The sequence below is a fragment of the Myotis nattereri genome (genome assembly GCF_964212035.1).
Source record: "Myotis nattereri genome assembly, chromosome: 4".
Taxonomy (NCBI): Eukaryota; Metazoa; Chordata; class Mammalia; order Chiroptera; family Vespertilionidae; genus Myotis; species Myotis nattereri.
In genome coordinates, this window is record NC_138079.1 from 33,549,477 (window position 1) to 33,576,045 (window position 26,569).

The window sequence follows — 26,569 nt, forward strand, 5'->3', positions numbered from 1 at the left end:
TCAGTTTTATATCCCACATATGAGTGAAACCATGGGACGAGCAGATTTTAATGTTTCACATGTACTCCTCAAAGAAGGGGTACTTCTCGACACCCCCTCGCTGGCAGGTAGTTCAGCGCCTTTTGTTCTGCCCACTCCCCCACTCCTCGGGGCGCTGGCCTGTGGTGGGCGAAGGCTCCCCCAGCCCTGCTCGGCTTGTCTGGGGCCCACCTGCCCTGTGCTTGGGCAAACGGAACTGCAACTTGGGCGCATCTGTGTACGGGGCCAACGTGTGGAACTCAGGTGAAGTCTTCCCGGCATGGAGTGGGGCCAGGCTGTTGACAAGTGAGGGCAAGTGAAGGGGTGTCTGGAGGGCGCGGGACAGGAGGCACAGGGCTGGTACCTCGCGTGGAAGGACCGACCGCTCAGTCGTGAGAGGGAGCAGCGCGAGGCCAGCGACCAGACACCATGTGCGCAGGGGGAGGAGAGAGAGCAGAGGAGGCGCGCGAAGGCTGAACCGCGGCAGCCAGACACCAGATCCGAAGCGGGGAGCCGGCGGAAGGGGTCCGCGGGCGCTGGCGGCGCGGAGCGCGTGCGGTCCGAGCGCTGATCGGGGGACCAGGCGTGGCCCTGCCCGCAGCCCGCGGCGATGGGCGAGGCGAGCCGGGTGTGCTCCGGCTACTACAGCCTCAACCGCAGCTTCGTGGAGCCCTTCCCGTGTCCCCGGCGCGGAGAGGCGGCCGCCCTCCGCTACTGCTGCGGCTTCGCAGACCTCAAGTACTGCTGCAGCGAGCCGGGCAGCTACTTCCCCTACAAGCACAGCTACATGTGGAGCCTCAGGTGGGCAGGGCAGGTGGCTGGCGGGCCGGGGCCGGGAGGCGACGGCGAAGGGCAGCGCCACCTCGGGAGGAGGGAAGGCGCCCGCGTCCCCACCACCCGCTCAGGGCGGTCCCTCCGGAAGGACACGGAGCCTCCTAGACCGGAGGGGGCTCCGCAGAGAGACCCCCCTGCCGGCTCGGAGATGCCCCGGGAGCGGCACTCCTCGGGCGAGGGTCGGGCTATGGCCGCCAGAGGTGGGAATCCGCCCTGGGACCCCAGGCGGGCGACTCGACTGGCTGGCAGAGACAAGACACGCAGATAACTTAAGGAGGTTTTAATTCTTTTTAATTTGGTGCACTTAAACAGAAAGGGGCTCCTATGGAGACAATTTTAAGGCTTTACCTAAGGATCAGAGTATTTCAAGTCTCTTTGGAGGTAAGAAAGAATTGGCTGTATTCTTTAAACTATCAAAAAGGTAGGGGCGTACGTGCGCGCGCGCGCGAGCAAGCAACTGGGCTTTAATCTGACACACCCCAAACCGAACTGGACACCCACAGAGGTACAGTTTGAGGTGCTATGATCTCACACTCTGTAGAACCTTCCCAGGACACCCTCTTTCTAAACGGGGTGGCCATTGCTGAAGAGGCTTTCTCAGGTGGGGCCTTTCCTGCCTCTTTTTACTATGATGGGAATTTTACTCATTCCAACTAGTATTTACGGGGATATTTTAAATTATGAAGCGCTTTTCCTCCCCTTCCACTCCAAAGGTTGCACACTTTGAACTTGGTTCCTTCCTTTGGCCTGGAGAATGAATGGGGTGTCAGGATTATAGGAAAGAACTCCCACCCACCTTAAATTGCTAAGAGAGAGGAGGGAGGGAGGGAGGGAGGGAGGGAGAGAGAGAGAGAGAGAGAGAGAGAGAGAGAGAGAGAGAGAGAGAGAGAGAAAGAGAATGGGGGGGGGGGGGTACAGCCAGGGATGGATTGGAGGAGAGGACACCCTTGTGGTCACTGCAGAAGCTTCTGGGCCTGCAGCTTCCTCACAAAATAATTGATGGCATTTGTGGCCCAACTTAATCCTCTCCAGCAGGATTATCAGAGTGTTTGGGATTCCACAGCACAGATGCATGTTCTATATTATCAAGTTTTTCAAATCTGTAGTTGGGTGAGAGGCCTGGGAGACTTCAGATGACTATCTTCTAGCTTTTGTATCACCTGACCAGCAGAACCGCTAAGTTTTAGGGCTAAGAGTTGGCCTGTGTATCTTTCCACAGGGATTCACTGAAATATTTTGTTTGCACTCCTTGTCCGATGTCTATTGGCTACCTGGGAGGCACAGTATCCAACTCTGTGTCATGTCACGGGTCATGTGTCTAAGCATTTGGAACTTTTGTAGAAAATGTGTACCATTACCGCTGCACATTTACTAACTTCTTTTACAAAACAGAAGTAGAACTGCATGTATATCTTGGTAGCCAGTTAAGCATAGTTTATGTATGTATTTCAATAGTTTTAGTAAATAATCTCAGTCTAGCCAAAAAAAAAAAAGAAAAAAAAAAGAAGAAGCTGTAGTTGATAAAAGTTTATCTGATAAAAAATCTCAGCAATTGAATAAGTTGGATTCATTTCATCAAGAAGCGATCATAAAATGCTTGAAAAGCGTGAAAGATGAAATGAAGCACTCCCCGTCAGGGGAAATAGTTGGTATTTCCTCTGCACAGCTACCGGATTTTGATTGGCAGTTAAAGCTTGCACTTTCCATAGACAAAATTGCTACATTATGAATGCCACTTTTCAACCTTCATCTACATGTAAAAGAAAACGGGGAAGTCAAATCATATTCAGTTGGAAGGAGTAAAGAAGAGCTGCAGAATCTGGAAATTTCTTGGAAGCAACTAATAAGGTCATCCTCAATTGAAATAACTGGAAATGATGACTATCACCAGCATTATCAGATTCCACGGCTATAGCTGCTATCACACAGTAAATATTGTGTGTTCAGAAAATCTGTGACACGCTATTATGCCAAGCTGGGAAAGCAGCAGTGTTGAGATTACAAAGATAAAAATTTGTCAACTTCTATAAAGAACAGGAAATTACATGGTTCACAGAAAACACATAAACATAAAAGATAAAAAGTTATAATAGCAGTTTATATTTTCATAATGACTGTTCTGCTTCATTTATTAAATATCTTAGAAATCTTTATATAGAGTTTTACTGAAAATTAACCATAGGCACTAAAGTAATGTAAACATACAAAGCACAAGTAAATTGGAATCTTGCTTTAAGAAGTATGTGGCTCTGGCCAGGGGGTTCAGTTGGTTGGAGCATCATCTTGTAAACCAGGAGGTTGTGGATGCGATCCCTGCTAGGGGAGTATATGGGAGGCAACCCATCAATGTTTCTCTCTTACATCTCTCTCTCTCCTTTTCTCTAAAATCAATGAAAACATATCCTCAGGTGAGGATTAAGAAAAAAAAAAAGGATGTGAATACCAAGGATGTGTGCTATGGTTATATGTATATGACTGATTTATGACATTTTAAAATAACTTTCAAAGAATGTATAAGATGCATATATAACTCAGGAAATTCCATTTCAAGGGAAAGATTATAAAATGTAAACTTTTTTAGAAAAAGAAGCTCTTCAGACATGAACAAGAAAAAAACCCTAAATCTGTGTAAATAATTTTGAGTTTATGAATTCTAGAAACTGAAATCTTGTACTGGAACATAGGAAAAAATGCAATGGCTACTTTTGTATTTCAAGGTCTTGGGAGAGAATGAACTGATAAAAATAATATATGCCGATGCATAGTGTATATAGTACTATTCAAACATCAGCTAAGACCACATATATCTCCATTTTTTTTTTAAAAGTTTCAGTTAGTCTTTATCACTGGATACAAGAATAATACAAGTAAAGAACTGAAGTTTTGGGTGGGGGTGATCATATATCTCCATTTTTGTTATAAACTCTTAATATTGAATTTAACAGTTTTGGATGTTAACTTTATTGGCAAACAGATAATTTTAATTTCAGTTGTTTAAAGATAAGCATTTTGAACATAAAAGTACAATTTTATTTCATTAAACATATGTTTACAGTTTTGAATATTCTTGTATTATTATTTATTAATTGTATTATTTTCCATACAAACAACTGTAAACCTACTTTTGCCCCATCCTGTATTATTTCTCTCAGTCTCCTAGGATGATCCAGAATTTGGCAGGCATGCCAAATCTACAACAAATGACTTTAAGTGTTATTTCCTGAAGCAGTAAGATAATTTTTTAATGTATTGCAAGCTTCAAAAAATATGCAAAGGAGTGCCCACTTACCAATGAGTTCAACTAACAAAATTGTGATGTATCAGAGTGGGGAAAAATCTCAAAAATATAATGAAAGCTTATCCTTAATATTTGGAGAAGCATTGTATATGGTACTGGCATATTATTTGGCCTTTTGGAAAATAATGTAATAACCCAGCTCTGAGACTTTGGAGATGTTAATAATGGTAGCAGTAGAGACTGACAAGTCATAAGGCAAACTCAGTTGTTTGACTTAAATCCCCAAAGTGCCTGCAAAGTGCCTGGCTCACTGCAAAGTGACAAGCAGCAGAGGTTGAAACCTGTCCTAAGGTTTCTGAGGGCACAAAGGATTGAACAGTTTGCTGGGGTCTTCGTTCAGCACTGACAAAGTGGACAGTGCACCTCAGTTCCTGGGAATTATAAAAATGTTTCCAGCTGATGGCCTCAGTTGGCAATGTTAAACCTGGGGGGGTCTTGTTAGTTATTGAGCTCTGAGGACACACTGGAGAACTCAACCCCTAATTTAACATAGTTCAGTTGTGAAAAATATTCCAGAAGTCACTACCATTTGTTCTGAGATTCTGCAGCTACTGGAGAAAGGCACAGGTATAGCTACTACCAGGTAAGTAAAGTTGCTGAGTAGGAGAATTGCTCATTACCATGATGACAGCTGCAGACCTTCTCTCAGGGACTGCCAGATGGTGCTGTAAGGAAGAATAAGTCTCCCTTTTCTGTGTCTAGCCCACTTCCATCTTTTCTCCTCTTATAGATCCCTAACCTCTTTGGTAGTCTTCTTCAGGACCTAGGAAAATAATGCCTATTACATAGGGCTATATGCATGAGTTCAATAAGTATGTGTTGAAATGAGTATCTTAGGAGATTCCCAGAGCTCCATCTAGGTTAGCATACATAGAGCAATATTTCTGTAAAGTAGAGCTGTGACATTGAAATAGTGTGTCAAGATTGGGAAGACCTCTTTTAAAAACAAAAATAGAGACCTAACAGGTTTGGTTCAGTGGCTAGAGGGACAGCCTGCGGACTCGAAGGTCCCAGGTTCAATTCCAGTCAAGAGCACGTGTCGTGTTTCCCTCCACATCCTGCATGGTTCAGGGTTCGGGTTTGGAAGAGGAGCCGCACAACAAATGAAAAAGAAAAGACAGGAGATAATTTGGGAATATTGGGGGACCAGGCGAGCAAGTCCAACTCAAGAGGAAGGACTTCCACTGTGCTCAGGCCTCCCCAAGCTTTTTATAGTGAGGGGTAAACAAGGTAGTGGCTACCAAAGTTACACTTTTCTTGTGAGTTTCACTTGTTTACACCATGGTTACACTTCCTGCACTTCCTCAGCCCATTAGATTCCCAGATAAGATCTAGGGAGTGTTATAAGGTCAAGCCTAATTATGCTAAGAGGACTGTGCCCTCTAGGCTAGGACTTGTTTGTGACTTTGCCAGCAGGTCAGTCCGAGGCTTAACCCTATATCAGTTTCCCACAAGCATGTACCTTGGTTATGGGCACATCCCCAGTAGGGAGTGTGCAGGAGGCAGCTGATCAATGTTTCCCTCTCATCAATGGATCTAACTCTCTATCACTCACCCTTCCTCTCTGTAAAAAATCAATAAAATATATTTTTTAAAAAAACAAACAAAAAATGGAAAATAGAGCTCAGTCGGCCTGGCTCAGTGGTTGAGCACTGACCTATGAACCAGGAGGTCACGGTTCAATTCCTGGTCAGGGCATATGCCAGGATTGTGGGCTTGATCCCCAGTGTGGGGCATGCAGGAGGCAGCCAATCAATGATTCTCTCTCATCATTGATGTTTCTATCTCTCCCTCTTCCTTCCTCTCTGAAATCAATAAAAATATATTTTAAAAAACAAAACAGAAAGCAGAAACAGCATACTCTGTTTTTGTTTTCCTTCATGTGGACTGGTTTTTTAAATTGTGTACATTAAAAGCCCACTATATGAACGCTGAATTCAACTAAGTTGCCAATTTTACTTTTAAATTGACTAAATTATGTGGGTGTTTTTTTTTTATGAGATTGTATTTTTTTTAATAACCAGGCTCTCACTTCAGAAATCTTGCCAGATGTCTGGCCTCCCAGCTGCCTTGAGCAACAGATAATATTAATGAAATGGGTTATGCTCCCATGTACCTGTGTAGAGTCCTCACCCTCCTTGACCTGTATAATCTACAAAAGTCATCTTTGGGGCAAACAAGCAGGAAAGAGGAGTTGCCAAAGCCAGGAGTCTACCCCTTGGAGTGCACCAAGTGAGTGAAAACTCCAATGTAACTATAGAACTATAATTCTTGCCACAGAATTACTCACTCTTCACTTGTGTGCAAGGCTAGGGGAAGTGGGCTGACGTGAATAAATCAAGCATAAGAATTTCCATGCCTGTGGCTCAGGAGGCAGCCTCTAACTTGCAGGGGTGATTTATCTCCTAAAAACAAGGTTAAATTAGATGAGCTTAGCCCCTTACTTTTAATTCTGTTCTCCTTACTTCCAAGGCAGTGACATACCTAGCATCGCTATTCAGATTCTCCCTTCCCTCCCTTGTGGTACATGTCAAACTTGTCAAGGCCCTAATCTCTGGGAAATAGCAGAAGCCTGAGGCAGGGGGTCCCGCGGGGGTGAGGCCTACGGAGTCCTAAAGAAGCATGCCCGACTCCGGAGACCGGTTCAAGACGCAGATCTGATTTTATTGTTTAAGAGCAGCAACATATATAACATTCCAGACCAATCAGAAGTTTACACCATCCTTAGGGCAACCAATGGTAAGAAAGATAGGGTACTATGTAGGGGCTCTAGGGGGCTTACTCAGGCGGGCGCTGCCACTTCCCAGTGTGCCGAGGAAGCTTGTATAGGCGGAGTGCGCTCACGCCATTGCATCTGCCACTGCACTGAGATAAATCTCCTGAGCTCTTCCCACAGAAACCTACAGGCAAGCCAGGAAGACAATGAAGGAAAAGGTTATTACTTTTCAATAGTGATGAATTTTTAATTACTACAAGTAGACCCATCACCCGTAAATTATTATTTACTTCCACTTATGGAACATTTATTACAAGCTAAGGATTATGTAAACACTTTTAATAATTGTGCAAAACACCATAGGAAAGTCAACAGAAGTATCTGCCCTTGAGAAGCTTAAAACCTAATTACGTATTTACACACCCACACATACATATGGTTCATGAAGGTACATATATTTGCATTAGTCTTTCAGTCCTTTTTCTTCAAGCTCCATCTCCCATTTAAAAGCATTAAGTTCACAGGTTTATGTAAACTATGTTAGTTCTCATCTGATTAGTCTTATAGATAATTGTGTCAGAAGGAATTATTACAAATTTAGTGTAGAGCAAATATTATCAGATATACACTTTATTTTTACAGGAAAGTGCAAGGGTTTCTTCCTTAATGCTAGAAGCCATTGGTATTATGCTCTTTTAGAAAGGAAAAACTCATACTGAACAGGAACTTTATGTAAATTTCATAACTATTGCTTTCCTTTATTTAAACCTTCTCCTCTTTTGTGATAGTTGTGGTTTGGTATAATAGTAAACAATATCTCCCACACATATCTCCAAAAGAAAAGTTCTGCATTTCTGGTAAACATTTGTTTCAGTACTTCTGTGGAGGCAAATGTTTGTTTGTTTGTTTGTTTGTTTGAGATATATATATATATATATATATATATATATATATATTGACTTTTTTACAGAGAGGAAGGGAGAGGGATAGAGAGCCAGAAACATCAATGAGAGAGAAACATAGATCAGCTGCCTCCTGCACACCCCATACTGGGGATGGGCCCACAACCAAGGTACATGCCCTTGACCGGAATCGAACCTGAGACCCTTCAGTCCGCAGGCCAACGCTCCATCCACTGAGCCAAACCGGTCAGGGGGCGGCAAATGTTTTTATAGTCATCTTTTATTGGTAAACCTGATCTTTGCTTCTGGAATATATTAATAACAGAGTCACGATTGAGATGTTTTTGAACTATCTCTAGGGAATCATGTAACCTTTTACCTATAATATGAATTCACATGATATTCTATACTAATATTAACAGACTAGTGGCCCGGTGCATGAAATTTGTGCATGGGGGAGGGGGTGTTCCTCAACCCTCTCCAATCTGGGACCCCTGGAAGGATGTCCTACTGCCAGTTTACAGGGATTGGGCCTAAACTGGCAGTCGGACATCCCTCTCGCAATCCGGGACTGCTGGCTCCTAACCACTCACCTGCCTGCTTGCCTGCCTGATTGCCCCTAACCACTCTGCCTGCTGGCCTGCTTGCCCTCATCTTCCCTCCCCACTGGCCTGATCACCTCCAACTGACCCCCACTGATGGCCTGCTTGCCCTCAACTGGCCCCCCTGCTGGTCTGCTTACCCCCAATGGCTCCATCCCTGACCAGCCTGATCACACACAACTGCCCTCCCCTCTTGGCCTCTAACCGCCTCTGCCTCGGCCCCGCTACCATGGCTTTGTCCAGAAGAACATCTGGAAGGTCTCCTAGAAGGTCTCCCAGTCTAATTAGCATATTGCCCTTTTATTAGTATAGAGGCCTGGTGCACGGGTGGGGACAGGCTGGTTTGCCCTGAAGGGTGTCCCGGATCAGGGTGGGGGCTCCCTTGGGGCGTGGGGCAGCCTGGACGAAGGGCCTGTGGTGGTTTGCAGGCCGGCCATGCTGCAATGGGGTGAGGGTCCCCGCTGGGGGGGCATGGCCAGCCTGGGTGAGGGGCTGATGGCTGTTTGCAGGCTGGCCATGGCCCTGGGCAACCCAGGCTCCCAGACCCTCCTTGAGCGGAGGCCACAGTGGCTGGAAGCAGGTATCTGGGTTTAATTTATTTTCTATAATTGAAACTTTGTAGCCTTGAGCAGAGTCCACAGCCGGCCAGGGCAGGTGGGAAGCTTGGCTTCCTCCATCGCCAGGGGCAACCCAAGCCTCCTGTTTGCTCCAGCTCTGTGGCTGCTGCCATCTAGGTTGGGTTTATTTGCATACTCGCTCCTGATTGGCTGGTGGGCATGGCTTACGGGCATGGCTTGTGCATGTGGTGGAAGTATGGTCAATTTGCATGTTTCTCTTTTATTAGATAAGATATATGTATAGAGAAAATATGGTAAGAATTTCATGGTAGAGAAAGGAGAGCTGTAGATTGCAATCATATACTACTATTATTTATCCTAAAATATAATTTGATTATGAGTAACTGAAGCAAGAACTAACAGTATTTAAACCTCCTCTTTAGTTCCTGTGCAAACTGGTCTGTGTGACACTCACAATGTTTTCTCTGTTTTCCTCAGCATCGGTGCCCTGATTGGATTGGGAATTGCTGCCCTTGTTTTACTTGCCTTTGTCATCAGTGTCTGTGTCCTTTGCTATCTATTTCTGCATACAAAGCCTCAAAGGTTAGACACTGGCCTTAAACTTCAACACCTAGAGACTTCTTCCACTCAAGAAGGTAATTAGTACCCATTATTTGTAGCCAATTACCTGTACTCTGTTGAAAAGAATAACCTGTACCTGGGTAAGAGATCATACTGCTAATGAGTGCTTTTTAAAAATTCAATTCATTATGTTTCTTTGTATAAATACATGCTAAATTAGGCCTCAATGATGAAATACCTTAGAGAAATTGTGCCTGAGGGAAAATAGCAGCAGGATGTAGATGTTCTTGTGAAAAATAATACATTGATCCAATAAATCCACTTTAAGATATGTATGACTCATTACAAAGTTTTATCTTCTTGGAATTTTTAAATTTTGTTTTTGATGGAGCCACAGAAGTCACATAAAGAGAGAAACGACTACCTGATAATGAATTCTCGGTGTTGCATTACTCTAGATTGGTTAGTCAATGGCCAGCTAAGCATTTACCTTGTGCACCTATGGTGTACAGACTTCGGAGGAGGTGTGTAAAATAATTCAGAGGCATGTAAAAGAAACAGAAAAATAGACAGAAGATAGTCCTGTTTTTGAGTAGATTATGAACTAGTTACATATAGTGATGTGTTTAGTGTGACTATAAAGTAGGAAGACATTTTTATGTGTCGTTCATGGAACTGGGTTTCATTGTTATTTCAGTTATGATGTGCTACACATCAATTGGTTGCCTCCTGTATGCTAATTGTTATCGTTAAGAAACTCAGAATTATTAATATTTTGTGAATATAAATTTCTGCAAGTGTATTTAAAAAGTAGTAATTATGGTCCAGAGTTGCTCAGTAGGTTAGAGCATTGTCCTGTGCACCGCAGGATCACAGGCTCGATTCCCAATGAGGGCATATACCCAGGTTGCGGGTTTGATCCTGCTTGGGGTGCATACAGGAGGCAACCAATTGATGTGTCTCTCTCATATCGATGTTTCTCCTTCTCTCTCTCCCTTCCTCTCTCTCTAAATCAATAAAAACATATCCTTGGGTGAGGATTTAAAAAAAAAAGTAGTAATCATAAATTGTATTTCGACATATATTTAGAATGTATTTTAACAAAAATTTAGAATATACGTATATATATATTTAAAACATGACACATGCTGACTACCATTTAAAAAGAAAATTTAGAGAGTTGTTTTAAAAAATTAGAAAATTCTCTGCTCATATGCTCTATTTTAGCTGGATCCTGAAGCTTGTAAGTGTGGAGCACGTGCTCTGTGACCTTTCAGTCCACTGCTGCTGCCTGATTGCATAAGCTCTCCTTGCCTTCTCTGTGGGGAGCTCTCTCAGGGGTATCTCTTTGCAGTCCTCTTTCTGAAGCCATTTCTGAAGTTTGGAGATTGCATGGCAGACTTGACAGGTTTTTATGGGTTAAACCCTTGTTTCTCCACAGGCAAAATGAAGCAGTGGGTTAGTGATTATGAAATAACCAGATCACATAATCAATTTTTGTCTCAACTGCTTAGATAATGTAAGGTACCAGTTCTTAAGTTTTACTACGCATGAGAATCACATAGGGAGCTTGTAAAAACTGCAAACTTTAAAACAAATAGCTCCCTTTCCTATCCTCGTTCCCCTGTTGTCTACTGCCCACGCTGGCCAGGCATAACTGGTCCTTTTTAATGCTGTTGAGCATCCTTATAATCATTACTCTGAACTCTATAGCTGATAGATTGCTTATATTCACTTTATTTAGTTCTTCATCTGGAGAATTCTCTTGTTCCTGCATTTGGGGCCTGTTTCTTTGCCTCCTCATTTTGGCTGCCTCTGTTTGTTTGTTTCTTTGTATTAGGTAGGTCTGCTGTGGCTCTCAGTTTGGGTAGGGTGGCCCTGTGGGTGGCCCTGTATAATAGGTGACCTGTGGGACCCAGTGGTGTAGTCACCCTAATCACCTGAGCTCAGGGCTTTAAGAATGTCCCTTGAATGCATTATGTGGGCTTTCCTGTTGTAATTGAGTCGTGATTGCTATTGGCCCATTTGTGCATGGGACCAACCCTCAGCCTGGCTGACAGTGAGACTCAACCCCCAACACAACATGCAAGCTGCTGTGCAGGAGTTGATCACATGAAGTGACATTTGCCTCAGCATGGTCTAGTGCCTGCCGAGAACTCCCTGTGGAAATGCTTCTTGTGAAGCTTATTGGATCCTGCTCTGCTGTTTTCCAGAGCTGACCACTGGGTGTATTGGTTTGGGGACTCTTTGGAGAGACTCTGGAGCAGACCAATGTCAGACCCTGTTTGTGACTGACCCTGGGCAACGTGTTTGGAGCTGTTAGCAATCCACAGCTGTGGCTCCTTCTACTGGGCCTGGTGCATGTGGAAAGGGACAAGCTGTGCACCAAGGCCTGCTTTAACTAGCACCAGAGCCCAGGGGAAGGTCAGGAAATATTTCAAAACACCCAGAGATCTGCCTCTGCCTGCAGGCTGTCTCTTAGGTTCTGTCACATAAAGATCCTTTGGCTGCACTCCTCAGCAGGACTTAAGCTCCACAAGGTGGGACAACTTGGATTCCCAGTGGGTGGGACTATTTGCCCCCCCCCCCCCCCCCCCCCGCCCAGGCTGATGCGGCATAGAGGGGAATGCTCTGCCTGAGAAAGATGGCTTCTGCAGGATAAGGGAATGAATGACTCAGCACAGGGATACTGGTGACTGACCTCACAGCTCTCACCCCAGAGCCACCAACCCCAGACTCTCTTCATGTAGCTCTAGTCCTGAAGCCCAGTGTGAACGGCTGCAAACAAAATGTTGTATATTGGCCCTTTGAGAGGCAGACAGAAATCTCTCTGCTTTTCACAGTCAGATTTTATGCAGTCACCTTTTCCAGTTCTGGTGCTTTGGACTAGGGAAACCACCTTGGGGTCTAGACCCCAGGCTTCTCAGGGGGAAACCCCACAGCTGAGCTATTCCTCCAGAACTTCAGTTGCCATCCCTGGGAGTCTGGCCAGCCTTCTTGTGCCTCCACACTTCCTACTAGCCTTGATGAGGCCTCCTCTGCAAGTCCTTGGTTATAGATTTCTCTCCAGCTAGTCTTCACTTGGTTATTCAGGATGATCTTTCTATACTTTAGTTGTAATTCCAGTTTGGTCCTGGGAGGTGAGTGTAACTTCCACCTGATTCATCACCATCTTGGATCTCCAGCCTCCATTTATTTATTCATTCATTCATTCACTCATTCATGTATTTATTTGTTGAGAGTACAGATAGATGTCCCCCATACTCATTCCTTTAGCCCCCACTACCCAACCCCCACTGCACCCTAGGCCTTCCTCACATTATTATCTGTGTCCATAGGTTACGCATTTATGCATATATGTTCTTTGGTTACTTTCTCCCATTACTTTAAATTAATTTTTATAATTGAAACTGTTTTCATTACAAGCAATTTGCATGGCCTTAAGGGAAATGTACTTTTGTGTACACACTAAAACTGACTTAGGGCACTGCACTGGATTTTTTTTTTTTTTTTTTGTCTCTCTAAATGACAGCAAGTTTAAAATAGTTTAATCTTAAATAATTTTGCCAAGATTTTTTCTTTCTGTATCTTTATTCTATTGGGTTTCATTTTTTTTTCAATGTATATAGTTCAAGGCTTTATACATTTTGAATTGATCCTGAAAGAAGCTGGTCTCTGGCAGTGACCATAGCATTTAATTGGGCTACCTCCAGGGCTCACTTTGTGTAGAGATCCTATTTCTAAGCAATTGATTAGCCTTTAAATTGTGGCCATAACCATTTCTTCCTTTTTAACTTTTGTATTTTGAGTTATGCATGTTTCAAATGCCAACATTTAAAAAGAATAGCACAGCTTGTAAATCATACTGTATAAGATGTACAGCTCTGAGCAGAAGATGGCTGTGTGAAGGGCATTTTTCTGAGTAGACACTCCTGAGGGTGAAGCCTCATTTGAAAACATATGAATTAGTAGCTAGTAGAGGAGCAACGAAAGGGGCGAGAGTCTTAGATCCCTGCTTCTCAAACTTTTCCATTGGTGAATCCTTGAAGGTCAATAAGAGAGGAACTTATGCTTCCAGAAAAGCAAGAGCTAGAGTGGAAAGGCCTGCCTTAAGCCTTATGAGCTTTTAATTGTTTGAAGTTACCCACTTTAGTTTTTAGTTTATGGGAATTTTCTCTTTGACTGTATAATGTAAGGGCTGGCTTTACTCTAATAATATCTTATTTTCAGATATGAGTGAAATTGATGCTCCAGGACTGACAGTGTATTCACCCTGTGATTTTTGAGTGCCCATCGACACCCTGCAGCTGTGGAGTGGGGTGGAGAATAGAGGAGAAGCGTTCTGAGAAACAGAGTTTTTGATGAAAATTAGAAGGCAGATATCAGCAGGGGTGCCTGGTACACATAAATAATATAGCTGTATGGGAATAATAGACAACTCCAAGCCTGTATTTGGTGATTTCTTTTGTCAAGGCAGGTGATGTAAATGAAAAGGACAAACAAATCAGCAGTAAGACACAGTTGTCTAGGAGAAAAACGTAAATTACATCTGGAGTACTGAGAAAGAAAGCAAATTGAAGATCATATAATCATTTATTCTGCCTGTGAGCAAAATAGGACTTAGACTGGCTCAGAATGATCTATTTCTTCTTTTTAGAGGACACCCTTACTCCTGAGTTAAAAACAAAAACAACAACTCACTTCTCTTTAATTGTAAGAAAATTAGAAAATATAGAGAAACAAACAAATAAATGACATCCATGATCCCACCATATAAAGATAATAGATATTAAACCATAGTGAATATCCATGGATTTTTTTTTTTCTTTGCATCTATAGATATATATAACAAAATGGGGAGGGGGTGAGTCTTATAATAACGTGCTTTTTTTTTTTTTCACGGAATAATATCAATATCTTTGTTTGCCAATAAATAAATACCTTTGCCATAATTTTTAATTTTTAATGGTTACATTTTATTACCATGATGGAGTACTATGAATATTTATTTATTTATTTTTTCTATTGATTTCAGAGAGGAAGGGAGAGGGAGAAAGATAAAACATCAATGGTGAGAGAGAATCACTGATCAGCTGCCTCCTGCATGCCCCCTACTGGGGATCAAGCCCATAACCCAGGCATGTGCCCTGACCAGGAATCGAACCAGTGAACTCTTGGTTCTTGGGTCGATGCTCAATCATTGAGCCATACCAGCCAGGCTATTTTTTTATTTTGATATAATTTCACATTCCAGAAAAGTTACCAAAAAATTATAGAGAAAGTTATATACCTTTTCTCAGCTTTACTAACTTAATATTTTGCCTCATTGTTTTCATTCTTGACTTTCTCTTGATATACATTTTCTGAACAATTTGAAAATAATTTTCAGATATCCTATCTTTTAACCATAAATATTTCACTGTGCATTTCCTAAGAACAAGAATAGTTTTTACATAATTACAGTAAATTTATCAAAGCCAGGAAATATAACATTAATACAGGAATATTATCAAATCTGTAGTTCATATTCAAAATTTGCCAATATCCTTAATAGCTATTTTTCTTGTCTCAGAATTACATCTTGTAATTAGTTGTCATATTTCTTTAGTCTCCTTCAATCTTCAGTCTTTCTTTATCTTTCATGACCTTGACATTTTTGAAAAGTAAAAGCCAATTATTTTGTACAGTGTCCCTCAGTTTTAATTTGTCTGATGTTTTCTCATGATTGGAGAGAGATTATACATTTTTGACAAGAATACCATAGATGTTATATGCTCAGGGCACCATAACAGGAAGCACACACTATATTGGTTTGTTCCATTACTGGTGCTGTTACCTTGGATTCTTTGGTTAATGCTGTATTTGCTAGATTAATCCATTGTAAAGTCACTATTTTTGCCTTTATCATTACTAAGTAGTTGGTTGGCAGGTACTTTGAAATAATGAAAATATCCTGTTCCTCCTCAAACTGACAACCCACCCATTAATTGCTATTAATTATAATTTTTTTCATTCAGAATTTCAGAATAATTTCAGGATTATTATTATAATGGGTGTAAAATGGTGATTTTCTAACTTCATCATTCCTTCTACATCTATTAGTTGTTATTTAATTACAGGAATTCTACTTTCCATTCTTCCCTATTTATTTACCTGTTCATTTATTAAGATCAGTATGAACTCAGAGTCCTTATCATAAAATATCCTACTACTACAGTTATTTATTTTGATCCTCGAATTGTTTCAGATTTGACCCATGGGAGTCACTTTATACATGGTCCGGTGTCCTTTTTGAAAAGTGTTCATTATTTTTAAAGCGCTTTTTTGCCTTCCATCACAAGATGTTCCAGGGTGTTCTGTACTTTCCCTGTTCCATCCCAGGAACCTGACATTTCTCCAAAACCCTGGTGCATTTTAGTTGTGAATGGTGTTTAGAAACCGAAGTCTGGGTATGCCATATTTTATTAAATTACTGACTTTGAACTAGCTTCCATCGCCCGCCCCCCACCCCTACCCCACCCCCACCCCCATTACATACATACAATGAACATTTAAGTGTTTTCTTAGCACAGATCCCTTGGAGTGAAGTTGTTGAGCAAAAGGATGGGCACATATTAAAGGCTCTGGATACAAGCTGCTAATGGCCCACCAGAAAAATACTATTTCATGGGTATTATTTCAAAAGATATGTTCTACTAATTTCATTGAGAGAAATAATGTAGTGTTTTGATTTTATCTAATTAGGAGACTGGATATTTTAATGTTTATTTGTCATTATTTTTTTGTGGCATGTCGTTGCTCATATCTAATACACATTTTTCCATGGCAGTATTCTTTTTTCATTGTTTTATAAGAATTTTCCTTACAATAACTAAACTCTTTTTCATATATATTGCAAATATTTTTATAGTTATTTCCTTTTTAATTTTGTAAATGACAATTTTTTAATTTGTTTCACCTTTTGTGATTTCTCCCTTTAGTTTCATATAATACATTGATTCATTTGTTTTTAACATTTAAATCTTCAACAAGCCAGGAATTTTTAACTTTGGTTTAAAGTGTGAGGTAGGGATCTGCTTTCATTTTTATTTTGCAAATAATGAGCCAATGTATTGAAAAACCCATATTTCTTTTGCCAATATAAAATATCATCTTTGTCATAAACTAAATTTTTATATAAACAGGGATTTGTTTTTAGATTTTCTGTTCTGTCAAATTTATCAGTCTGTTTATTCTTAAACCAGCAATATACTTTTAAAATTATTATAGCTCTATAGTTTAATATTTGATTAGGCAAGACTTTCTCTTCTCTCCATTATGCTTCTTTTTCAAAATTTCCTGGCTACTCTTGTAAGGGTCAGATTTCCAAATAAATTTATAAATCACACAGTCAAGATTTTAAAAATCAAGTGGTATTTTTTCCCTCAATTTACAGATAATTTGGGGAGCTATTTTTCTTAGTAGGTTTAACACCACTCCAACAAAGCACTGCTTAGAACTCATTAATTAGGCTGCCAGATTACTTCGTAATACTATTCTATTTAGAAGGGCTTTAAGAATTCACTGAGATCTTAGTAGAGGATGGACTAATTTGAACTTAATGACAGAAGAGGCCACTTGTGTCTCCTAAAGAGAATTTTCTACTTAAAATAATGAGTCTGGAATTTCCTATGGCTGTTTTTGTTCCTAGAATGCAGAAAACCAAATTGCTCAGCAGTCTATGGCTACATTTAGCATCTCTGAGTCCTCCTCAGGGCACAGTGTTAAACAATCCTGGTTGATGTTGGAAACAATAAGCAAAATAGAAGCCAGTCTCTCAGTGTGAAAATTCATTGAAAGGACTTAAAGTATCAGTTAAATTCCTTTGTTAGTTATATTAACCATCAATGGATGGGAAAGATTAACAATGCACAAAATGTAAAGAAAAGAAAAACCAATTGTGGAAAAAATAGGGTAGGAAAACATTTCTGGATATAATTGCCTTTACTCATTGACAAATGGACAAAGCAAAAATGCAAGCTTAGGATTTAAACTTTCACAATGAATTTTTAACTATGGCTCATCAGAGATAACCCTATATATCCTTAAGGGAAGGCAGGGCAGTAAGAGGGGAGAGGTCTATAGTTTTGCTCTTCACCATTTACTTCAGATCCAGCCCTGTGCCTCATATTAAACTTGAGAGGAAAATGTCTTCTTGCAAAAAAACCCCTTTTAGGTGAAAATCTAAGATTGCTTGTTTCCACTAGAAGTTACAGTGGGATGAGTGGGATATGTAGATTTTCTACTAAATGATAAAGTGAGCCAGCTGATTAGTAGTTAGAAGCTGTTGTAGGCCTGCCGAATGGTACACAGAAGGTAGGAGCTAGGCAGACAATGGCAGAAAAGTTTAATTATAATTCTGCCAGAGAGATAGGAGATGAAGACTGGCAGAGGTCCCAGCATTTTTTTTAAAAAAAATGGCAGGCAAGAGTATTGTACATAAATAATAAAATACATAGGAGAGTCCTGGCCATGTTCTCAGTGGTTAGAGCATCAGCCTGAAACTGGAGGGTCATGGTACGAATCCCCATCAAGTGCACATACCTGGGTTGCAAGTTTGATCCCCAGCCCTGGCTGTGGTGCGTGCAAGAGGCAACCAATTGATGTGCTTCTCTCACATCAATATTTCTCTTTCTTTCTCTCTACCCCTCCCTCAGTCCCTCCCTTCCACTCTCTCTAAAAACCAAAGGAAAAAATATCCTTGTGTGAGGATTAATAGAAAAAGGAAAAAATACATACAGGAAAACATAGGTACTAAGCTTATGGACCTTGGTCTCAGAGAGGTTTATGTGAACTTGCTCCTAAAGGCAAAAATAAATGAATGGGACTACATCAAACTAAGAAGCTTCTGCACAGCAAAAGAAATCATCAATGAAACATAAAGGCAACCAACTGAATGGGAGAAGATATTTGCAAACGATACCTCCAATAAAGGTCTAATATCCAAAATATATAAAGAACTCATACAACTCAACAACAACACCAAAAAACAAACCAATTAAAAAATGGGCAGAGAACCAGAAAGACACTTTTCCCATAAAGACATACAGATGACCAACAGATATATTTTAAAATGCTCAACCTCACTACCTATAAGGGAAACCACGAGATATTAACTCACACTTATTGGAATGGCTATTATCAATAAGACAAGAAATAAATGTTGGAGAGGCTGTAGAGAAAAAGGAACCTTATACACAGCTGGTGGCAATGTAAATTGGTACAGCCATTATGGAAAACAGTATGGAAGTTCCTCAAAAAAAAAAATTAAGAATAAAGTTACCATATGACTCAGCAACCCCTCTTCTGAATATCTACCCTCAAAATTTGAAAATATTTATTTGTAAAGCTATACACTGAGTGGCCAGATTATTATGACCACCCCATCAGTACAACGAAGTGAGTTAGTTATGCAAATAATAATAATAAAACCTTGAGAGTATTTTCTTAGGAAGTTTTCAATATTCAGTATTTTTGGAAGTGTCAATGAAGTACTGATGGGGTGGTCATAATAATCTGGCTGGTCATAATAATCTGGCCACTCAGTGTAGGATATGTACCCCTATGTTCACTGCAGCATTATTCATGGTAGGCAATACATGGAAACAACCTAATCAACCAATCCTCGATGGATAATGGATACGAAGCTGTGGTACATATATAAAATGGAAAACTACTCAGCCATAAGAAAGGATGAAGCACTGCCACTTGGGATAACATAGATGGATCATAAACTCTCAAGTACTAGTATCATGTTAAGTGAAATAAGTCACATTGAAAAGGATAAGAACAATGTGATTTCACTCATAGGTGGGATATAAAACAGAAAGCAATAAACTCATAGACACAGACAACAGTACGGTGTTACCAGAGGGGAAGGTGGGAAGAGGAAAGATGGTCAAATATAAGGTGACAGAAAAGACTAGACTTTGGGTGGTGAGCACACAATGCAATGTATAGAAGGTGTATTATAGAATTGTATACCTAAAAATTTATATGATGTATTGACCAATGGTTACCCCAATAAATTTAATTTTAGTAAGCAGTGTTCACAGAAGAGTTTATAGGATAAGTGGGTCCCTGAGGAATGGTTCTGAAAATGAATACAAAATTTAAATCTTATCAGCAAAAATATATTGGCCTAGAGACTGTGAATGAGGATAGGTAGATTGATGAATTTGATTTAAATGAATTCTATTCGTTTGATTAAATGAATTTAAATGTTGGTAAAGATTAAAATTTTAATTTAAATGCCAGTCTGAGAAGTATAGGATTAAAGGAAGATTGAGATTTATATATGATGACCAGATTAAAAAAAAAAAAGGGAAGCCAGCAGCAGAAAGCAACTAATGTCAACCAGGGAAAGCACATGGATCTTTTTTTTACAATCTGTACTCAGGTTAAAAAAAAAAAAGAGGCATTAGATAAGAAAAACTGCTTTATGTGTAACAAATCCTTTGAAAGCTCAATGGAATTATAGATTTCTTACTTTAAATCGAATCCATATTGTAATTTTTTGACCCAAAAGAGGCAGCTGGTTTTACCCCTATTTTATTGGTTAAAAAATTAGCTTTTGTTTCTTAAAGCAAAAAAAGGAACTGTCTCAACCACATTAGGAAAAGCTGAGGTGGTTGAGACAGTTCCTTCTTTCTCTTTTAAAATTCTCCTAAAGGGCCAGAGTGGCTCATTGGTTGAACTTCAAAGTATGAACCAGGAGGTTGAAGTTCTATCCTGTTCGGGGCATATGCCTGGGTTGGAGGCTCGATCCCCAGTGTGGGGAGTGCAGGAGGCAGCCAATCAATGATCCTCTCTCACCATTGATGTTTCTGTCTCTCCTTCTCCTTTCCTCTCTGAAATCAATAAAAATATATTTTAAAAAAATTCTTCCAAAGGGATGCAGTCAGCTGCAGGAAGAGAACATTGGGGATGGTAACATGCTCATCAAAGCTCCTGTTTCAAATAGCGTCAGTATGATATTTACAACAAATCTTTTCTTGTTCGTGGAGCAAATTGCTTGTTGGGGAAACTGCCTTACCTTAAGAGGCCAATCTAAGAAAAGATCTCTGTACCTACACTGGTTAGAGGAATCCAGGCAGTAGCCAAGGAAATAATGAGTCAGGGCTGAAGGAAGGGGACTGCACAAGTCCTTGGTGAGAAAAATCTATAGTAACTGAAAGGTACTTTGTGAGCCTCTAGGTCTCAGAGGGCTGTAGACAGGTTAGATAAACCCCTTGAGTTGTTGACAGAAAAAACGCATAATGGAAACTAGAGATGTCAGAATGTTGAAGACTTAGAGAGAACCTCAAACTAAGTTGGGAAATAACTTCCTGAGTTTATTCATCATAAAAAGAGAACAAAAACGGTGACAAGGTAGACAAAAACACCTTGCAACCCTGATTAAAATGTTATGAATTTAATTAAGTGAAAAGCTTCGGAAACATGAAGGACTTGAATTACACATTAGTTTTCAGATTTCCTGGAATTCCAATAAAATATTCAAATTTTAGATGTTTAAAGGACATGCTTACATGAGATACAAATGCTACACAGATAATATGAAACTTGGATCTTTTACTTTTATCTGCTATGATACAGGAGAGTAAAAATAATACTAAACAAATGAAAAATAAACCACAAACATTGTTTTTCAGATATTATAGGAGGAAAATAATTTCAAGGGCCCTCATTTAGAATATATTCTACTAAAGTATTTAATTGTATTTAAATTTGAAGCAAATATATTTTAAAAGTCTACTTTGCAAATAACAATCAAGAAGTTATCATTTCACCCAATTTTCATGCCAGCTTTCCCTCCTATGTTTACTTTAAATAGCTTTACTTGCTTATTTGGGCAGAGGGCTACTTGCCAAGTCAGAAAATGTGCCTTCCGCAAATTAGCTTTTACAAATCAAATGGTTGAAACATTATGCCTGGATGTTTAGAGGTAGAACATTATTTTGCCACCAAAAAGTTCTCTATCCTTGTACATTCTGGACTCATATTTACATGAGTGAATGAGATTGTGGCACAAGTGTGTTCTTTTTTAAAATTACATCTAAATCGACTTTGATGGCAAAGCCTTAAAGTGCTGCAAATTATGATGATTGGCCTCAGTATAGTTTTGTTCACTTCAAGAATAGGGACAGCCACACTTTTGTTCAACAATTCAGAAATCGTTACCTTCTCTTCAAACGTGTAGTTATCTCCAAAGAAGCGTGGAGAAAGGTAAGCATGGAAATAAAACCCGACTTTTGTTACTGAACATTTCCCTTATGTGACTTTCAGGAGAAAACGCTCAAAAACAACTTTGAAGGGATTCAGTTCTCACGTATCCACATAGTGTTTTCAGGACACCGTATTTTCAATATTTTCAATATTGCTACAAAATATATGTTGTTAAGCAAACCTGTTACAAAGTCAAGTTTCATGACATAATTTCTCATTAATTCATTTTGTTTTGTGTATTTGCAGGCAACTCAAATAGGAAAATCAAAACCCCCAATTCAAACGCAGCATCAAATTCAACAAATGAAACAATCTATGAAGCTGATGATGTAATTGAGGAAAAAACAATGGATACAACACAAATCAACATCGTGTATTATTAAAAATTCTGTGTTATAAAAGCTCACAGGAGAGATGGAACAGTAAAAATAAAGTGCATTTTAAATAGTTCGTAATAATACTTTTAAAAAATTCACCACTCACAAAGCAAAACATAGCTGCATTTTTAATCAATCTTTTTATTAAACACCCACTAAGGATTTAATAGATTTTCATGTACATAAGTTTACTTTTACTTGCTAATTAAAATGTACATTATACAAAATTATGCTAATACTTTAGGCAAAGTTAAATAATTTATCAATTAACAGATAAGCAAGCCTATCTCTGTGAGAAACGATGAGACATATTACCAGAATTTCACGACTTTTTGGTACTTAGAGGCAGTTATTTTTTTAAAGCGATGGCGCAGATAGGTAGATTTTGGGAGAATGGTCTTATAAACTAGAGGTGGAATGCTCCTAAGTCTCTTAAAAGTCAACCCATGCCTTTTTTTTAGAGGATTTGCTGGCACACTCACCATATATTTATTGCCTTTATAAAAGCTAACATTCAAAACCAAAATACATTATAATGTATAATCTGCATAATACATGTTTTCTGCATACTGAAGGATAACCATGACAAAAGTCCTTCACTGAGAAAGTTCCTGGATCTACCTAATGCCACTGAGACAGCTACAAATAAACTACAGTTTCTGCAAATTATAATTGTCTTAAAAGATTTTTTCCCCCCTTAAGTGGTATTTTTATTACAAGAACACAGACTTGGTTTTATAATAGAATTCAAAGGGAAAAAGGAATCATTTTAAGCTGGCTCTGCCGAACACATACATCTCTGTGTTGCATAAAGTCTGCAGTTGGGAGACTAGTCTTCTTCAAAAGTGGTGACTATAGCTTCTGTGTTCTGATAGGAAAAAGAAAAAATGCTTTATTTCTCTCAGGGATAGAACTTTTGATCATTAGGTGGCCAAAATTTCTACCAAGAACTGGGGGTATCTTCTAAACGAGTGCTGTGAAGTGGAAGTTTCTGAGAAGATGGGAATGTCCTTTCTCTATGTGCATGGTCTGGCAGGGTAGCCACTCCACACTGTGGCTACTGAGCACTTGAAATGTGACCAGTGCAATGGAATACATTTTTATATTTTTAGTTAATTTAAATTTAAATAGCCACATGTGGTTATACTGACATCATAGTTCCAGATGTAACGTCTACTGCCTGTTATATTTTACGTTTCAAAAAAGGGCAATTTGGTCAGTGTTTAGATATTAAGATTGCTTAGGGTGCATGGGAAGTCTAGAAGTTAAAACACTACATTACAAAAATTTTCATGTGGTCACAAAAGCCAAGAATTTTCATTTCTTTTTGTGAAAGCATGTATAGCATTTGTAGTACTTCTTGATCTTTTAGCTAGCTTGATTTAAAAAAATTCCAGAAAGTCAGCTATCTTAATGCACACGTTAATAATTATATTACTAATTAGATGTTGCCTCTGGTGAAAATAAATGTAGGTTTAGTTAAGGCACTGGTACAGTTCTACTTTTCTGCTCAAGGGGAAGGACACAGGCCATAAATGACATAAGAAGTAGGAAACTTAAGATTCAGGGTCTGCAAAATGCTCATGGTCCCGACTCCTGACCTGTGGGACAGGCATGGGCTGGGCGTGACTGGATGCCTCATGGGTGTGCTCTGGGAGACACATCCCAGTCTCGGGCACTGCGTATTTTTTTAAAAATATATTTTATTGATTTTTTACAGAGAGGAAGGGAGAGGGATAGAGAGTTAGAAACATCGATGAGAGAGAAACATTGATCAGCTGCCTCCTGCACACTCCCAACTGGGATTGTGCTTGCAACCAAGATACATGCCCGCAACCAAGGTACATGCCCTTGACCGGAATAGAACCTGGGACCTCTGAGTCCACAGGCTGATACTCTATCCACTGAGCCAAACAGGTTAGGGCAACACTGCATATTTTTAGAGGAGTTGGGAGAAGACAAAATGAGATCAGAAGACCCTGAGCTTCACAAGTGGGATTAGCGTTATTCAGGCCTAAGAAACCAGTTCTTGAATGCTGGCTGCCCAAGAGTCTTGAATCCCAGCACTAGGACCAGGTGGAGTTCTTGAAGCACTCCCTGTCTAGCCAGGTAACCTGAGGGGGCGCCACAGGGCTCATCCAGTGAAACAACAGGTTGTCTCTGTCACTTGGAAGCAGTTGTGCTTCATAGATTGAGACAAAATATTAAAAACAAGAAGCCTTACAGACAACAGTGTGGTGATGGCCAGAGGGAAAGGTTGGAGGTATCTGGAGGTGGAAAAAGGGGGAGAATGGGAACAGAGAGACTTTGCTTGGGGTGAAGGCCATTTGTTGCAGTGTGATGACGTTTCGTTGTGCTGTACACTTGAAACATATATGGTTTTGTGAAACAATGTCACATCAATAACTTTTTTTTTAAAAAAGCAAGAAGGCTTATCAAATTACAGCACAGCCTGTACATTTTAAATGATTTATTTGGACATAACAAATACTAACATAGTAACAGAATTTGTCAGTCAAAAATAATCTAAAATAAAATTAAAAACAAAACACATTTCATAGTATGTACATATGCATAAAATTCTGGGGACAGGTCTGATAAAGAATACTGCAACTTTATGTGTGTTTAGGAGACAAGTCACTGTATGATTTTCGGTAATAAGCAGATCTTAGAAAAGTGGGACTAGAAGAGTACAAATAACAGGACATAAAGATTCTAATCCTTTTTATGTGGCCTTCTAATGAGAGCAATTTTATCTTTTAAAACTGGTGGAATTATGAAATAAACGAAACCAAACCCCAATAAGTCATTTCTTTCCTTAAAATTCTGTCATGGTGCCTCAGTGCTTACACTAAATTAGAGTCCAAACTCCCTAAACATGGAACCTAAGACCTCCTCCTTTTGTTCCCGAGAACCTAGATGGGAGTCTGAAATCTTACTTCTTCGGCCTCACAAATTGCTTGTTAATTCTGACACACATACCCCCCAGCCTCCACTGTGGTCTTTGTTCAGTGCCCACTGGTCAGGAACTACCATAACTGCCACCCTCATCCTCAACCAAAATGCACTTCAAGCACAACTTTCCCTAAGGAGCCTCTTCCAACTTCTCCAGAGCTGGTGAAGTACCCCTATGTGTTTCTCTAAACCCACGTTCCGGTCAATTACTGCACTAAAGTGCTGTGTTTCTCCTACCAACTGAATGACGAACGTCTTCAGGGAAGCCAATTAGTCTTTTTAATCTGTGTATTCCCAGTGCTTAGTAGAGTGTTTGCCGCGCCAGGCGATGCAATAAATGTTTGTTGAAGAAAGGCCACGATGGAATTTTTATGAACACTATTAATAACTCTTCAACCTAGTTTAACTGAAGGTGACCTAGGGTTCTATAATTTGAGAGTGGTAAGTATAGATACATACAGTCATTTTGCTCATTTACTGATGTTTTGGCCTCGAAGGTCAAAAAGCAGGTGAGTATTAAACGTGAAGCACTGGAGAGTCCTCTGAGAGATGTTAGTCAACAGATGATCCGGAGAAAATAGGGAATTGTGTGGGGAGTGGGTCCATCACCCCAGAAGCAGTAGCCTCAAGGTGTTCAGATAATGTGATTATTGATACAGGTCTAAACAAAAATTCTGTCTGCATCTAGCAAAAATGGTGCACGTTGGATGGTGAGGATGTGAACCAAATATCAATTATCTGCTTGCAAAAGCTGAATGTGCTTAACAGCAGTATTAATAAATTTGACCTTTATCATTGCAGACTGCTACCTGCTCATCTGTAATAATTTCTAAAATGAACAATATCACCTGAATTTTACTAAAATATCAATACTCATACATTAAGGACTGGGAGGGATCTTAGAGATAACTTGGTACAATATTTTATAGATGAAAAACACCAAGGCCCAGAGAAACTAAATGACTCTGCTGAAGGTCACATAGGTAGTTAGAAGTCCAGGACTTTTTGGATTTTTACTACAAAATTGACTTTTCTGCCTGCTAATACTGCCAGAGAGGAAATTTCACTATTTTCCCCCCTAAAATATACTACTGAGATTTGCATTGAAGACCAATAATAATAGTATCACTTTAGAAGAAAATCACTTTAGTAAAAATAAATTTATTTAATTCAGAGGAGGCGTTTCATAAACTATTCTCATATGATAGAAAATTTACCTAAGAATAATTCTAAGATTGTTTCTGGGAGAAAATAATTACCAAGCATTAAAATCTTTCAATTTGCATACCACAGAGTTAATGAGAGCTGAATTTTATGTAACTCTCTGAACCATTATTAATCATGTCACCATGCAGAAACAAATTTAATGAGCCAAATTATAATCTTTACAATTAACAGAATTAAACTTACAAATAACTAAATTAACTCTATTCACTAAAATTATAATATTAACCACGTTACACA

At 39.7% G+C, this 26,569-nt stretch overlaps 1 protein-coding gene across 1 annotated transcript; it reads left to right on the top strand.

Moving 5' to 3' along the window:
* Positions 1-549: 549 nt before the first annotated feature.
* SHISAL2B (shisa like 2B) lies at positions 550-23,331 on the top strand. The gene is made up of 3 exons (XM_081089111.1): positions 550-819; positions 9,426-9,583; positions 22,020-23,331. The coding sequence occupies exons 1-3, from the start codon at positions 629-631 to the stop codon at positions 22,154-22,156; spliced, it is 486 nt and encodes a 161-aa protein (XP_080945237.1). The 5' UTR covers positions 550-628; the 3' UTR covers positions 22,157-23,331.
* The last annotated feature ends 3,238 nt before the right edge of the window (positions 23,332-26,569 follow it).

Coding starts and splice junctions, on each gene's coding strand:
- SHISAL2B (XM_081089111.1), top strand. CDS start 629: ATGGGCGAGGCGAGCCGGGTGTGCTCCGGCTACTACAGCCTCAACCGC. Junction 820..9,425: donor AGCTACATGTGGAGCCTCAG/GTGGGCAGGGCA, acceptor TGTTTTCCTCAG/CATCGGTGCCCTGATTGGAT. Junction 9,584..22,019: donor GACTTCTTCCACTCAAGAAG/GTAATTAGTACC, acceptor GTGTATTTGCAG/GCAACTCAAATAGGAAAATC.